This window comes from Mus musculus, chromosome 5 (assembly GCF_000001635.26).
Source record: "Mus musculus strain C57BL/6J chromosome 5, GRCm38.p6 C57BL/6J".
NCBI lineage: Eukaryota > Metazoa > Chordata > Mammalia > Rodentia > Muridae > Mus > Mus musculus.
The window spans coordinates 65,152,565-65,169,439 of NC_000071.6; the positions used below are offsets into that span (position 1 = coordinate 65,152,565).

Sequence of the window (16,875 nt, forward strand, 5' to 3'; positions counted from 1 at the left end):
ACATGGCACAGTGTGCACGTGGAGGTCAGAGGACAGCTTCACGAGGTGTGTTCTCTCCTACCTTTACATAGGCTCCAGGGTTGGAACTCAGCTCACCAGACTTGCACAGCAAGGACCTTGCTCACTCAGCCATCTCATCAACCCCGAAATGATCTTTTTAAAAATGATTTTGCTTATGTGTGTGTGTGTGCACACACATGTATGTGCCGTGTATATTTGTTTGTATGTATGCACATGTCTCTGCAGATGCACATGCATGAATGTGTGAGTGCATGCAGAGACCAGGGGTCGACATCAGTTGCCTTTTTCGACCACTTTCTACCTTTCCTGAGGATCTCTTATTGAATCAGAACTTCATCATTATGACTAGACCACCTGGCCAGCGAGCAGCCACCTGTGTCCTGCCCACCCAGTGCTGAAGTCACCGATGCATGCCTTGGTACCTGGCTTTTGTGGGGGAACTGGAGGTTTGAATTCAAGTTCATACGTGTGTAGCAGGCATTTTACCAGCGAAGCCATCCCCAGACTCCTAAGTGATTGATCATTTTACGTGACTTTCCAAAGACACTGGGTAATCAAAAAGGAAGTGTTTGTGGCCATTTTATTTTACTCTTGGGTGGAGTTCTACTGAAAATTGACTCAAATTCAAGAAGAAAGAAGTACTCGAGTCAGTGATGCTACAGGGAAGACACACTTTCTCTGCAGTGTGGATGAGCCAGTCTGTGTGTGTGAGGGGACAGTTTTAGAGACCTGAGTCATGAGAAGCAAATGCAGGAATGAAGATAAGAGTCTGCACAGCCAACACGTCTGTCTCTGCAAATACCTCTATTTTAATAATTTGCCACTGTTTATGGCAGACATTTGGAATTCATATAAATGCAAGATATATTAGAATCAATATTTTATAGTTTAGCCTATCATAATAATTTCCTGAACAATAACAAACCTGCTACACTAATACTTGATTAATGTTGTTCTTGAATTAATTGCTTTATAATTTTTCTAGTCTCACTTCTTTACTTAAATATAACTAATCTCATTTTTAATAAACTACAGAACTTACCAGCCTGTTAAGAAATATGTTTTACTTCATATTGAAGTTACTATATGATCTCCTGAGACATTACTTCCTATATTTTATCTCACATTTATTTTTATTTAGAAAGCACTGGGGTAATTGTATCAAAAGTAATACAAACAGTAACATTAATCTAAATAAGCCAGCTCAATGCATACCCACTAATGACTTCTGTGGTAAGTTTGTTTGTGAGCATGGGGAAAGAAGAGGCCCAAGTCACGAGACTGTGTCTTACTGGGAGGACTTTGCCTTTGGCTTATGATGCATGCTTACCAAATGCCACAGCTTTTTGTTTTTGTTTTTAAATGGTAACCTTTATCGGAAACTTTGGCTCTCTTCAGTTATCAATGCCTGGACATATTCCCAGAATTATTAGCTATTAAAGAAATGCAGAGTAAAACCCACTTTCTACTTACCCAGCTGGCTACAATGGGCTTGGTTGGTGAGGGTGTGTGGGAACAGAAACCTCCCAGGGTGCTAGTGCAATGAAAGTGTGGTAGAGATGTTTGGAAATGCAGTTCGGAGGTTTCCTATAAGTTAAGGGTAATTTTACCTAGTTATCTACCCAAGAGAAATCAAAATATGTCCACACAGTTGTGTGATGTGCACACAACTTTCTTAGCACCTATAGTTGTTCCACACAGGAAGCAAACGAAGTATCCATCAGTTGCTGGATGGAGAGTAAAACAGAGCCAACCACAAGAATTGAATAATAATTCAACAGCAAAGAAGCAAGACTGAAACATGCTGCACCATGGACAAACCTAGAGAATATGCTGAATAAAATAAGCAAGACATGGAGGGCATGTTGGTTTTGTTTACATGAAATACACAGACAAGACGAATCTGTATGAGTAAATTAATGTTCGGGACAGGAAGTGGCATGGGTGTGGCAGTTAACAGAATCGGGGCTCTGAGATCTGCCTCAGGTGAAAGACTCCAAACCTTTCCATTTGAGGCACTTACTAAACATCATCTAACTGGATCAAGCCTGATGTGTATCCTCTGCTTATACGGTAATGGGCGTGTGCTGTGCTTTAAAGGATCTACACCATGGACAGGGAAATTTTTCCCAAGAACAACAACAAAAGAACAATTACCAGGTACTCATCAAGGGAGTCATTGCATCACTAGCTACAAAGGAAAAAAATTATATGCTCTTATCAATAGATATGTGAAAAATATTTGAGGAAAAATTGGTAGCAGTTCTTAATTTGAACACTAAAGCAGGGAGAGAAGGAGGCAGCTTAAATAAAGATGGATCACACAGTGCACACTGTAGCAACTACTGTCTGCAATACAAGCACCAATACCACCTAACTCCAGCCAGAAGCAAAGGGGCTCTACTTTATCCAGCTATTTACCACTACATTGAAGGTTTGGGCAATATAATGCCATAAACTGAAAGAGTTGATGTCCACTCAGAAGAGATGTCAAAGTCTCCCTACTTGATGATGGGCGAATGCATAACAGCTAGAGCTAAGGAGTGTGGTAAAGTGCCAGGTTAATACAAGCTCCAGTCATCATGAGATTTGTTTTTCTTCTCCAGCAAAACATAAGAAAGAAAGAAAGAAAGAAAGAAAGAAAGAAAGAAAGAAAGAAAGAAAGAAAGGAAGGAAGGAAGAGAAGAGAAGAGAAGGAAGAAGGAGAGAGAAAGTTTTTTTTAAAAAACAGAAAAAATAAAATGGCAATAAAAATAATTACATATATAAGAATAGATTTAACAAAATGAAGGGAAAGACAGTAAAGAAAGTGATACAAGTGAGAAGGCTCCTTGAACAGAAAGACCTAATATCACAAAATGTGTATTCTCCATAACTAATAAAAGAACTTAGCACCATTCACACCAGAAAGCCAAGAAAATAAAGATAACTAGATGACTCTGTCTTAAACCAACATGGAAAACTAGACCTCAAATAGCCAAGAAAACTGTGAAACTTGATGAGAGGGAGACCAAAATATCAGATTTCAGAGCATGCAGTAAAGACACCAATAATCTGGGGCAGCTCTTGCCTATAGCCTCAGCACCTGTGAGCCCAAGTTCAGAGTCAGCCTGGGACACATAAGAGTTCAAAGCCAATATGAGTTCCTACATCAGAAACAACAGAAACCGGGCAGGGGAGGGTGATAAATGTCTTTCATCCCTGCACTCATGAGGCAGGGGCACTCATGAGCCCATGGTGGTGATTGCTGCCTGCAATTTCACTGTGTGAGATACTGAAGCAGGAGAATCAGGGGGCCATGGCTAGCCTGCTGTACATCATGGATTCTGGACCAACCAGGGCCACATAGTAAGACCCTGTCTCAAAAATGAAGTAAAATCCTAGAAATAAACAGACCAGCAAAATGCAGTAGTGAACTAAAAAGTATATTTACATGTCTTCATTGTCTGTATACCCTGCTCTCTTCTAGTTCCTGGCAGACATGGAAAACAATGCACTTTTCCGGGATGACATTGAATGTCAGAAACTCATCATGGAAGCAATGAAGTACCATTTATTACCTGAGAGACGACCCATGTTGCAGAGTCCTCGGACAAAGCCTCGCAAGTCAACTGTTGGAACGTTATTTGCAGTTGGAGGGATGGATTCAACAAAGGGTATTGGGAGATCGTTGATCTAAAGGAACAGAGGGTAACCAGTAACACTACCAAGAGGCCCGGTGGAGAAGTGACTGGTTGAGGGACAAGGACAGGAAAAGATGAGACCAGAAAGCACCTTAGTGGCAGAAAATATTCAAGGCATGGTAAGAGGCAGATCAAAAGGTAGAGAAGACATCTTGTTGGGAGTTTCCATTGAGTTTAAGTAACTTGAGCATCATAGTAAGTAATTACTGTAAAAGAAGCTAACGTCAAATCAGAGTCTCCGTGAGTTCACAGAGACACAGATGGAAAGGAAAGCTGTTTCTTTCATGGTGCCAACTGATAGAGACAGATGAGATTAGGAAGAGGTAACTAGCTACTTTAGGCTAGGGATCTAGCTCAGTAAGAACACTTCACTCCACATAGATGACTTTTAAAAAGAATCGTTTTCTCTGAGGAAGATCTGCTGAAATATTTAGGGCCACGGGGTCATCATTTCTGTGATTTTTACTCTTAAACAATTAAGAAAAGATTCATGAATACATACATACATATATAGAAATGAAAGCTAAACACAAATATTTGAGTTACAAACTTGGATTCTGTGAACAGTTGTTCCTAGAGGTTGAAGACCATGCATGGTGCTATTGGCTGTCAGTTGTTATGGGGCCTTTCTGTACACCTGACCTCTGCCCATCCTCCTGCAGTGGTGCCTGCAACCCTGACAGAAGTCACACAGTCTCAGCTCATCCTGGTTCTGCTCTCAGCCCTGTTCCAGCCCCGTCTAATGTGCACCATAGGCATGCAGTGCCTGTGGGAGCCAGAAGAGGGCAGTAGATCCTGCACCCTCCCTATGCTCCCAGTCATTCTGTGGGTGCTAGGAATTGAAGCTAGGCGCTCTTAACCACTGTGCTGTCTCTCCACACACACCCACAAACTTATAGATGCATATTTGTATTACTAGTTTAGATTCTTAAATTTTGGCTTTCCAGTTTATAACAGAAGTCTACAAAAAACAAAAAAAAAAAACAAAAAAAGCTTGAAAATTCATCAATGGAAAAAGATTTTTGTTTGATGGAAGGCGATTTTTTATTTTATTTTATGGACACTTTAAAGTCATGGTTGGAGTGAAGAATCAAACAAATCCATACAATCTTGATACTTTACACACATGTATATAATCTGAATGAATAAAATATCATTATTGCCATATATTACAAAGAAAGGCTATGCAAAGTAAAAAGTATTTTTAAACCAGCTAGTGTTTAGAAGGGATTGATTCTGTGTAGTTCTGGGAGAATACAAGATGGAACGGGAGTTGGTGTCAGTCTCAAAAGCCTTAGCCTGTGTAGGGTAAGTAAACACAGCGCCGGGTGTGGAGCCAGCCGGACGGTCTGGTTTTAGGTTCAACAGTAGTAGCTCTGATGCTGATTTTACAAGCCTGAGGAGTAAGTGTCCACTGCGACTGCAGTCCTTTATAATGCTAGAACAGGCTGGTAAATTATCAGCTTAGAAAAAGACTCGATCTCTACGGAAGTGCGAGTTAGATTTTTTTTTAAGTGAGATACTTTCTTTCACTTTTTCCTAAATCTCTGCTGTTGCTGTTCCACATCTTGAAAGAGAGCAAAAGAGCTCTGGAATTTTCCATGGTAAACCCCATGGGTAGTAACTCCCTTCACTTCCGGCAGAATGGTTCCCAGGCGACCTTTGTCCTTCCTCCTTGCCGTGCCCCCTCCCTTGCGTGGTGTCAGCCCCACTCCGCCCGTTTTGTTGTTACTGTTCTTTCTTCCAGAACCTCACATAATAATTGTCTCCCTTATCTCCTGGGTCAGCGGTTTCCTTCCCCTAGACCTTTCCATTGACTTCTATAAACAACCCAACAATCCGATCCCAAAAGGGAGACAGCCTCCCTCAGCTTGTCCAAGAACCCTGTCTGCACTGTGGCCAGCCTTCTCAGAATGATCCCCTGTGGCTCCCTCCCTGCACTTCCGCCAATTGCTGAGCGTCTTCCTGGCCTCTTTGAACAAAGAACGTCCCCTGCTGGATGTTTTAATGCTGGGCCTGGAGTATGCCAGGGAGAATGATGGGAGAAAAGGTCATGGCACAGGCGAGGGCCGTACTGCAGGGGCTTCATAAGATAGCATAAAAGTATTGCTGTCGATGCTCGAAGAAACCTTTATACTTTGGGGCTAGGGAGATGACTCCACTGTTAAAGTGCTTCTCCATGCAAGCAAGAGGACCTGAGTTCAAATCCCCAGAAACCATATACACAGCTGGCACACTTGTGTGATCCCAGGGCTGGGGAGGCAGACAGGTGGATTGCTGGAGCCCCTCGCCAGCCAGCCTAGCCAGAACAGTGAGTTCTGGTTCAGGGAGACCCCTCTGGAAAAACAAAGTGGAGAGCGACAAAGGAATACACCAGACACCAACCTCTGCCCACCATATGCACGCGCGCGCGCACACACACAACACACACACACACAAGATAAATTCTACTTCTGTGTCTGTAACATAGCCGGGGTGGATCTTGTAGTCTCCTAACTTCTGTGTTATTGTTCAGGAGCAACAAGCATTGAGAAGTATGACCTCCGTACAAATATGTGGACTCCTGTGGCAAACATGAATGGGAGGAGGCTCCAATTCGGCGTCGCAGTCTTAGATGACAAACTGTACGTGGTCGGAGGGCGAGACGGACTGAAGACTCTGAACACCGTAGAGTGCTACAACCCCAAAACAAAAACCTGGAGTGTGATGCCACCTATGTCCACACACAGGCACGGGCTCGGTAAGTGCGTCTGCTCGCCTGCTTGGAAGCCATGTATCAGGATGCCACACGTTGTTCCCTTCTGTACCAGGCGGGAGGCCTGTGTGTGGGCTCAGTCAGCATCAGTTCCCAAGCATCCCTCATCCCTGAGGGGCAGAAACCAGAACACGAGCACTTACATAAATGGAGCTCATACACGGGAAAGCATGCCGCTGTGACAAGCCATGCTCTTACCTTTATGCTCCGTGTTAGCAGTTGAATTTAGATAGCCTAGTTAAAGGCTCATTAAAACTAGCACTTTAACTTCTATATTATATGAAAAACAATTATGGTAATGTGTGTGTGTGTGTGTGTGTGTGTGTGTGAGAGAGAGAGAGAGAGAGAGAGAGAGAGAGAGAGAGAGAGAGAGACAGGCATTTCTTTTCATTCTCTGTTTTATGTATGTGGGTGTTTACCTGAATGTATTATGGACACCATTGGTATGCAGTGCAGGCTGTTAGAAACCCAGTAACCAGAGTTACAAATGGATGTTAGCTGCCATGTGCTTTTATAGGTAAATTGTATAATCTGAACTTAGAAGATGAACTAATTAAGAAGTTTTCATCTCTTCACGTATGGGAATTACATGGGCGCCTCATTTAGGAGTGGTTTTCCCTGCTGAGCTGTATTTTCAGGTCTGCCATTCAAGAGGTTGGACTAAATGAGCCCTTCATCTAGGCCCTTGATGAATGATAAGTTATCTATATAAAATTAGGTATATTCTGTAAAACTTGTAATATGTACAAACTTAAATCTGTGTAAATATATTTTGCGTGTGTGTGTGTGTGTGTGTGTGTGTGTGTGTTCAATAGCCAGTACTGTTGGCACAGTGTATAACAAGTGAATAATATGCTATTTTGGGTCACATATGAGTGGTGGCTATTTTATCCAACTTGGCCAAGATTGATGGGTTTGAATTACAGAGGTCTTTTTGCCACAATCATGTCAGACCTCTTCTTAAGATCCTCTGCTTGGGGACTGGAGAGATGGCTCAGTGGTTAAGAACGCTGACTGCTCTTCCAGAGGTCCTGAGTTCAAATCCCAGCAACCACATGGTGGCTCACAGCCATCTGTAATGGGATCTGATGCCTTCTTCTGGTGTGTCTGAAATAAATAAATCTTTTTTTTTAAATCCTCTACTTAAGCAGATGTGGTGACACACAGCTGTAGTTCCAGCACTTGGAAGCAGAGGAAGGAGGGTTATAAGGTTGAGAGCAGCCTAGTTTACATAGGGAGAACCTGTCTCAAAACAAACAAACAAACAAACAAAAACCCCAAGAAATCCTTGACTGACTCCACCCCACTCAGAATAAAATCTAAAGTCCTGATGAGGGATACGGTGAGAGAATGTTATTTCTGACTCCCTTGTCTTCTGGCCCCTCCCTGTCAGTTACCTGCTCAGCCACATAGGCAACATGGGTTCCCCAGCAGGCCATTGCTGGGCCTCCTCTTCCTCTGTGCGTGGTCGATAATGGCACTCATGCTTCTACTGAGGTGTCATTCAGGTCCCTGGCTCTCTCTGCCCTTGCTTCCGTTGCTCTATTGTTTAAGCTGGCACACACCTGATGTCCTGTAAAACAAACAGTATTGATCCACGCAAGCGTGGCCCTTATCTGATGTTCTATGGAGTGCCTACTAAATAGAATCTTATCGTAAACTAAGATGTTTGCTCACTCTGTTCCTTGATGATGATACCCATAAATACAAGGCTGTGGTACCCAACTTAGCTGCAGTAAAACCCAGGATTCCAGAGTCCTACAGGAAAAGAATGGAAGTCTGGGGATTGAAGGTCTTAGAAATGGTGGCACATACAAACGTTCCACTGTGTGCCTCAGAATACTGTCTCCAATGTTCAGGAAAAGAATCACAGTGCTGGTTCGGCCCCATCTGCCTCAGAAGAGCCCTGAGGGAGCGCAGTGGCTTTCGCCTACATTGTTGATTGGTTATGATTGCGTGTTTCAGACTTACTGTACTCCCATTCTGACTAGTCCCTCCCTCTCGCTGGTCCACTTTAGGCGTGGCTGTACTAGAAGGCCCCATGTATGCAGTCGGAGGGCACGACGGCTGGAGCTACCTGAATACTGTGGAGCGATGGGACCCTCAGGCCCGCCAGTGGAATTTTGTTGCCACTATGTCCACCCCCAGGAGCACAGTAGGCGTGGCGGTACTAAGTGGAAAGTAAGAAGATATTTGAAGTTCTATTTCAGTCACGATAAGCCAGATTTATTATTGCTGGAGGAGTTCTTTGCATGAGTTAACAAAGCCTTTCCTTTAACCTCTGTCCATAACAGCCTCACTGCTCGTAGCTAAGGAACCACACATGCTACCCAATATAAATACCCAATATTAATTGAACAGCAACAGTGGTTTAAATACCTTCCAAGTTATATGCTCTTTTGAAAGTACTACAGTGGGCAGGGAGATGTTTGCAGTTAAAGCGTTTGCTGAATAAACCTGAGGACCACAGTTAGGTCTGGAAAACCCATGCAAATATCTAATGGGTATGGCAGCCCACCTGTCATTCCAGCCTGGAAAGACAGAGTCAGGGCATCGCCAGAGCAAGCCGCCTAGCAAAGCCAGCCTTATCCAGGAGCTCAGGGTTTGATTGAGACGCCTGCCGTGCCGGATAAGGTAGAGGCAATGGAGGGTGATATGTGACAGCAGCCCAGGCTCCACATGTGCATATGTACACATGTATTCGTACCCACAAACCCATGTGCCCACACCCATGCAAAGTATGTATATGCATATATATGAAAAATGAAAACATTGATACATGCATTTAAAAATTAAAGTATTGTAGACTCTCAGGGCTGTGATATCTCCCCCCCACCTCTCTCTCTCTGTGCTCTGATCTCTCAATGCTGTGGTCTCTCTCTCTCTCAGTACTGTGATCTCTCAGTACTGTGACACACACACTCTCTCTCTCTCTCTCTCTCTCTCTGTATGTGTGTGCACATGTGTGTGTGCACGTGTGTGTGCACATGCATGCATGCATGCTATGGTCTCTCAGAGCTGTGATCTCTCAGTGCCTTCCTAAAGATCCTCTCCATCATTTTCACGGAGTCACCTTTACGTTTGTGTCTCTTCTTTCTTATCTTGGTGACTGGTGGCCGCAGCATGGCTTTAAGAAAACCCGCTTACTTATGCTTTGTCTGCTGTCAGTGCTCGAATTTGTATAGAGTCCTCACTCACAGTTCTCAATTGGATGAGGACAAAATACAGACCTTTTCACCTTTCTGTCCAACCCTTGATGGCTCTAATTAATTTCTTTGTTTCATGGTGTTCATGTTATCACTTACAGATAGAGGGAGGAAGGAAGGTTGAATTGTGATATAAGGGAAATGGTGGGTAGAGTGGCCACGGATTCTTAATTCAAAGGCAGAGGCAGAACACTTGAGTTTGAAGCAAGGCTGGTCTATATAATGGGTTCTAAGACTCTTTCAGAGGCTACATAGTAAGACCCTGGCTCATAAAAACAAAAAAAGAAAAAAGAAAAATAGAAAGTAATTTCTGCCTAAGCTCTTATTTCCTCAGGCCCACGTGCTAAGTCCTTTGTGTTAGTGTTTGTTGTAAAGGCCTGATCGACACAGACGTGGAAATTGTTTTAGATAGCTATAGCAGGTATCGTTCCATCTTCTATCCTAGTGCCATCAGCATGCTACATCACCAATGGCATTTAAAGTCAGCGAACTGTCACAGCAATAGCCTGTTGACCCCAGCACTGTGCCTTCTTTGTCACCTCTTTTGTTCCTTTTTCCAGACTCTATGCAGTTGGTGGTCGCGATGGGAGCTCTTGCCTCAAGTCAGTAGAATGCTTTGACCCTCATACCAATAAATGGACACTGTGTGCCCAGATGTCAAAACGAAGAGGCGGAGTAGGAGTCACAACCTGGAACGGGCTGCTGTATGCCATTGGGGGACACGACGCTCCCACATCCAATTTGACCTCCAGGCTCTCAGACTGTGTGGAGAGGTAATTTCCTGTGGAGGAAAGCGAAGAGCAAACCAAAACAAAATAGTTTCCCACCCTTCCAGCCAAAGTCATAAGACTAGTGAGTGTCCATCAGTGTGGTCTCCACACAGTCCTGCCAACACTGGGCTGTCTTCTCTGGCTGGCTCTCTCCCGGACTGCCAGCCGTGCACTGAGATTCCTGGATCTCACATATTCCCTCGGGATGGAGCCTGGAATGCATGCACTGGACAAGTATTTAGTGTTCTGCTGTTTAGTACTGGATTCTGCCTTCCCGGAAATGTAAAGGAGCTTGGTGAATCTCAGAAAGAAGGCATTGGGGCTGGAAGCAAAGGACAGGGCCATGGCTGGCCCATTTTGATATACAATGAAATAATAGAAAATGATAAAGAAAAATGACAAGTTCCTACACGGCTTAAAGGCTTAACCAAGTCGTACTTACTGGTCGTAAGAAATGCAGCTTTTAGGCCAAGTAGAGGACCTAACAGCAGTGAGGATTGTGCTGGCAGGTCAAGTCTTCATTTTTTTTTATTTAGTTTAAGGACAAGAGAGAATTTAATGCATTTTACAGGAAGCATCACTATAATCATGTGTGAACACTCCAAAACAGAAAAAAAAATATGGTTCACATGGGACATACAGGGCAACTGTGTGGCCAGAGAACCAAGCGTGACAGGGCGAGCTCTGGAGAGGAGCCGGTGGGTGTGGGGGAGGAGGTCGCACAGAGTGGCGGGTCAGTGGCGAGGGTTTTAGATCTGAAAGAGGAAAAGGAAATCAGTGAGTCCCAGAGAGGGAGAATGGATCCAACTGTTTAAGGTTGGAGTGCTTTACTTAGAGAACTAAGTGACAAGAAGGCAGGCAGACTTAACCCAGGCTCTGATGATGCTCAGCAGTCTCTAAGGGCAGGCAGACATGGTGCTGCTGCAGAGGCGGCTAAGCTACAGCTGCATCTCATCTTAGTGAGGAGAAGGTAATTACAGCTCTGCTCCAGTTAGGATCCAGGAAGGAAATCCAGGAGTCTTTAGTGTGATTAATTACACCAAGAAAAGACAGGTGCGCGCACACGCACGCACGCACGCACGCGCACGCGCACGCACACACACACGCACACACACACACACACACACACACACACACACCCTCAAAAGCAATCTAGCATGTTGGCACAAACTATCTACCCTTTAAACAACACCATTGAGCAGTTGTAGTTTTAAAAGAGGAAGAGAAAGTAGATAGCTACCATATTTGAGAATTCAAGTCACCTTGTACAGAGCTTTGCCCACATTTTCAGTGTGGACACTGAAGCCTTGACAGTTTATAGATGCTGAGTTCTTTAGTGTGCTATATCTATTAAATGAAGCTATAACAACATAAGCTAGGTGGTTTTTAGGAAAATACAGATCTTTTTCTCTAAAATGTGTTCAGCATATTTATATCAGAGGTGAGACTGAGGCTAGACTTGCAGGACAAATGTTTGCACACAAAACATTTCAGGAGCAATATCAGCTCGAGTTGTAAACTTTTCTTTCAGATATGACCCCAAAACAGACGTGTGGACAGCAGTGGCATCCATGAGCGTTAGCAGAGACGCGGTGGGCGTGTGTCTACTTGGTGACAAGCTGTATGCTGTCGGGGGTTATGACGGACAGACCTACCTGAACATAGTGGAGGCTTACGACCCCCAGACCAACGAATGGACCCAGGTAGCCGTCCCCTTTCTCCTCGTCTCACCTCTCTTATCCTGAAGACGTCTTTCCATAAGACGCTCTCAGCTTTACCCAACACTGGTGGGCATCACACAAACGTGGGGGCCGAGGGACTCAGCTGTTAAGAGAGAACACTTGATGCTCTTGCAGAGGACCCACGTTTGGTTCTCAGCACTTGAACGGAGCCTCACAACATCCTCTAAGTCCAGGGGACCTGATGCCCTCTTCTGGACTGCACACACATGCATGTACATACATACAGGCAAACATTCACACACATAAAATAAAAACAAACTCGTCTTTTTAATGAGATAAAGTTGCCTCTTGACTAAATATTAAAAACCAAGATGCAGTGTCTGATTTTATACAAAAATCCAAATTCCTTTGAAGTATAAATTAAAATTAAAATATGCAGAGAAATCATGAACCACCATTAGTTTGGTGAGAGGCTGTTTTGGCAGTCAGTGTACAAGATGTACAAGATGTAGAGCTGACAGGATGGACGACAGAGGGCTGTACCAAGGGGAGGGGGATTATAAAAAATAAGCAAGGATAGTCATCAGGAAGACCTGGACAGTTCACCCATACAAAATACTCAGGATTTGGGAGGATATTAAATTCCTGTTATTATTTAATAAACATGACAAACCTAATTTCATTAATAAGTAAGAACTCAGTGTGGCAAGCTTACTAGCTTCTAGCTGAGCACGTCTCTTTCTGGGAAGGACCATCTTTTGGGGAGAGCAATGGTGGCAGAAGCATCCAGCAGCCCGTCACACTGAGTCTGAGGTTAGGGAGTACAGGACAATAAAGATTGGTGCCTGTCTTAGACAGACGGAGACGCTGAGTCCTCAAAGCCCGACTCCTAGTGACACACTTCCTTAACAAGACCACATCTCCTAATTCTTCTAAAAAGCTTTTCAATTTGGGACCAAGCATGAAAACATCTGAGCCTGTGGGGACCATTGCTATGCAAACACCACAGAGCCCCACTCCCTCTCCCTTTTTACTTCAGTCCAGGACCCAAACCTAAGGACTGAGCCTGCCCACATTTAGGGTGGGTCTCAGGAAGTGCCCTCACAGACACAGGCAGAGGTATTTCCTACTTGACTGTAAAATCCAGTAAAAACAAAGATGAAGATTAGCTGCAAAGCAGCCTGGGGAAAGGACGACAGTAAGAGTATAAAAGGAGCGTCTTACGTTTAACAGAGAGCATAGACTAAAAGGATTTCAGTCGTGTGGCCCCAGTCTTATTTCTTCAGTGGATGAGACAACTCAGCGGAAGGTTGATGCTCAGAGAACGATCACTGACCCAAATCATGGCCACGCAAATTAAAGCAAGCTTTTTTCCACTAATGTATTTTTTTCACTTTACATCCCAATATCAGCCCCCGATCTCCTCCCAGTCCCCCCCCCCCACACACACACAGCTCCTCCCTCCATGCCCCCTTCGCCTTCTCCTCTAACAAGGGGGAGCCCTCCCCCCCAGCCCCCCCCCCGTAGGTATCACTCCACCCTGGCACATCATGTTACTGCAGGACTAGGTGCATTCTCTCCCACTGGGGCAGACAAGGCAGCACACTTAGGGGAATGGGATCCACAGGCAGGAACAGAGTCAGGGACAGCCCCCTCTCCAGTTGTTGGAGGGGCCACATAAAGACCAAGGCGCACATCTGCTACATACGTAGGTCCAGCCCAAAAGCAAGCTTTTTTATTTGTGTAAAACACATGGGTTGTCTCTCCCTATTGCAGGGTTAGAGATCAGCCTTGGACACGGGGAAGATGAGAGGGTTATAGTTCAGGACTAGGGGTTCCCAAATGGGTCTGGCAGGCAAATAGGCAGGGTTATGGAAGCAGAACATGGGCAGAGATTTAATCATAAACAGGAACGAGCCTAGCTTGTCTTTATGTAAGGCAGTAATCTGTAATCACGCAGCTATCTTTCTAGACGCTGCTACTATATCTGTTGCTGTTGTAAGGACCACAAATGTGAGCTTCCACTTGCAGTAGCTAAACAGTAACTGCCTTGTTATACTGTGTTAGTGAGTGGATAGGCAGACATTGATAGAGGGGCTGATGCGAGAGTGTAAGGGCTGGAGCCACTGCTGCCCCGCGCCAGCACTGCCCCAGAGCAGGAAGGAGTTGCATTGCATTTGCTAGGCTGTCTAAGCTAAACTGCCTGGCTGGCTGGCCTGTCACCTGCTCTCACAGTGCACCTCAGCGTCTTCCTCACATCCAACACCTATGTCTCTTGTCCATTTTCAGGTTGCTCCGCTGTGCCTAGGAAGAGCTGGAGCCTGTGTTGTGACTGTGAAGATATGACATCATTCTTTGTCCTCCCTCTCTAACACGGACAGTCCTCCCATGGATTCATTCTTAGTGAATGTGTGGTGCCACATTCCTAGGCACAAAGTGCCTCATTCCACAGTGAAGATGTGGAAGCGATGGAGGAGCGGATGCACCAGGACGGATGCTTCTTTCTCAGTACGTTCAAGCCACAGCCAGAGCGCTGGGAACACGCCCTCTTGTATACAATATGAAGACAAGTGCACCGCGCTAACTGGATTCACATTGTCTAGACTTGTTCCAGTACAAGCATCCAAGCTTCTAAACGGTTATTTTATAAGTTTGTCATACATGAGCTTCCATACTTTTTATCATTTAATCAAACCGCTATTTTACTGACATACTAAAGACTATACTAGCTAGCTTTTTCAGGTACAATGACATTATGTATGCTATAGTTGTGAATTTTATTACTAAAATGGGTTTAACCCAAAAATAAAGAAAACCACGTAAGACATTAAAAATAAGACTGACCAAATAAAAACTTGACTGGATCTCTGGGTCCTACTTAAATAGCCATTCCATTACATCTAGATCCATCGACTGTGATAGGATGTCACTGAGATTAAAGCTGGATGCTTACATTAAGATATGCAAGTTTGTGTAGAGAAAATAAATGCTATATGCTCTCTAATGTTCTCCCACCTAACTAGTATTTAATTATGTGGATTTATTTTCTTTTATATTACAAAGGTTTATTTGGTTTTGTCCTTTTGATACTGACACAATTGTTTGGCTGTTCCTGGGTTCTCTTTGCTGCCTTGTTCCAGACCAGTGGACACAGTGAGGAACCCATTGTGCTTCTTTGTAATCAAGAAACTGGGGGGTGGGGGACATGTTAGCTGAATATTTGAAAAATAAGTTTAAAGCATTTGTTACTCAAAATTTTGTACATTTGTAAACTCTAATTACATATGTGAATGTTAATAGTGTCTGAATTGTTTATTGTTTGTAAAATGCCCTGGGCAGCAATATTGTATGAAATTCCCTTTAAAAGCGAAATCATTACCTTAATATAAAAATGGATACAAACTAAAGTCCCATCCTTCAAAGTACAATGTTCTGGTTAATATATTCTTATTTTATATTAAGATAGCCTTTATTTTAGCTGCTTTCTTTAAAGAGTGTAACAGTCTCTCTTTATTGAACTGACGTGGTTTTTTGGGGTGTTTGGGTTTTGCTCTTTGAGACAGGGTCTCACTGTGTAGCCCTGACTTGCCTAGAATTCACTAAATGGACCAGTTTGCCTCTTGAGTGCTGGGATAAAAGGCATGCACCTCCATGCCCAGCCGGCTCCTTAATATTTAAGAAAAGGTTGGTTTAAATCATCATAGAGTGTGTGTGTGTGTGTGTGTGTGTGTGTGTGTGTGTGTGTGTGTGTGTGTGTATTGCTTTAGGAAAGGAAATGGGCAAAGCACTTCCAACATCTTAAGTATTAAGTTCCGTTACTTGAGTAAATTGTAAACAAATCTATTAAAAATAAACATCCATTCCAATAAATTATATATAACCAAAACAAGATGGGCAAATTCCTAGTTACACACAAATTATAAAAGCCGACTCAGGAAGTGGGCAGTCTGTGCAGCTCTGTAACGAGTAAGGAGCTCGCGTCAATAACCATAAAATCCCTGAGAAAAACAATGTCATCTTTTATGGCAGTAGAATGCAAGAGGAGAAAATCATTATTTTACTAATTTTAAAATACTTATTAACACGTAGGAGACTTTTGTGGGAGAGAGGGTGACTAGGAAGAGGGGAATCCCCTTATCCTGATAAGAGGCTTTTCTGAAAGCCCACAGCTGACAACACAGTAGATGAAAACCAGAGATCGACACCCTGTGAGCCAGAAACTGCCCCTGCTCTGGCGCTGCTCAAGCCAAAGACATTAGGAAAAGGGAAAGAAATATGGAATTTCAGATTAAAAACAAGGAAGTAAAGCTATAGTAACTGACAATAAATCCCACACTTTAAAAAGTCTAAAGAACCCACACACACACCCCCTAGCTAACTAGTTTCAGTAGCCTCGCTGTATGGAGGCTCTCACAAGGTCTGTAATGTTTCTACAGACTAACAAAGAAAAGCGAGATGAAATTAAGGGAGCAATGCCACCGAGAACGTGGGGCAGTGGCTGTGTGGGTGAGCACATCACTGAGAGAGGGGAGATGAAGGGCATCTTGTGTTCTCAGGTCGGAAGGCAAGGGTTCAGGGGCGAGCAGCCCACCATTGAGAGTCAGCACACTCCCTACCAAGACCCCAACAACTTTGCTGGACTGAGAAAGTTAACCCTAAAATGCATATGTAGTTTCAAGAGACCACAAGGACCAATAAAACAAGCATCTTTAATAATGGGGAAGTGAGATCAGACTCAGTTTTCTAGTTTCAATTTTT

At 43.8% G+C, this 16,875-nt stretch overlaps 1 protein-coding gene across 4 annotated transcripts in view; it reads left to right on the forward strand.

Annotated features, from left to right (window-relative positions):
* The window catches only part of Klhl5 (kelch-like 5), a 60,623-nt gene extending 45,014 nt beyond the window's left edge, over positions 1–15,609 (forward strand). For 2 of the 4 annotated variants that reach the window (NM_001347355.1, NM_175174.4), the window contains exons 6-11: positions 3,491–3,677; positions 6,220–6,444; positions 8,478–8,640; positions 10,226–10,438; positions 11,967–12,138; positions 14,407–15,578. In NM_001347355.1, coding sequence (NP_001334284.1) covers positions 3,491–3,677; positions 6,220–6,444; positions 8,478–8,640; positions 10,226–10,438; positions 11,967–12,138; positions 14,407–14,463 — 1,017 coding nt within the window. In that variant the 3' untranslated portion in view covers positions 14,464–15,578. Of the gene's footprint in view, positions 1–71; positions 1,069–3,490; positions 3,678–6,219; positions 6,445–8,477; positions 8,641–10,225; positions 10,439–11,966; positions 12,139–14,406 lie in introns of those variants that run through there. The other 2 variants (XM_006504134.4, NM_001359401.1) reach the window with 2 other exon arrangements.
* The last annotated feature ends 1,266 nt before the right edge of the window (positions 15,610–16,875 follow it).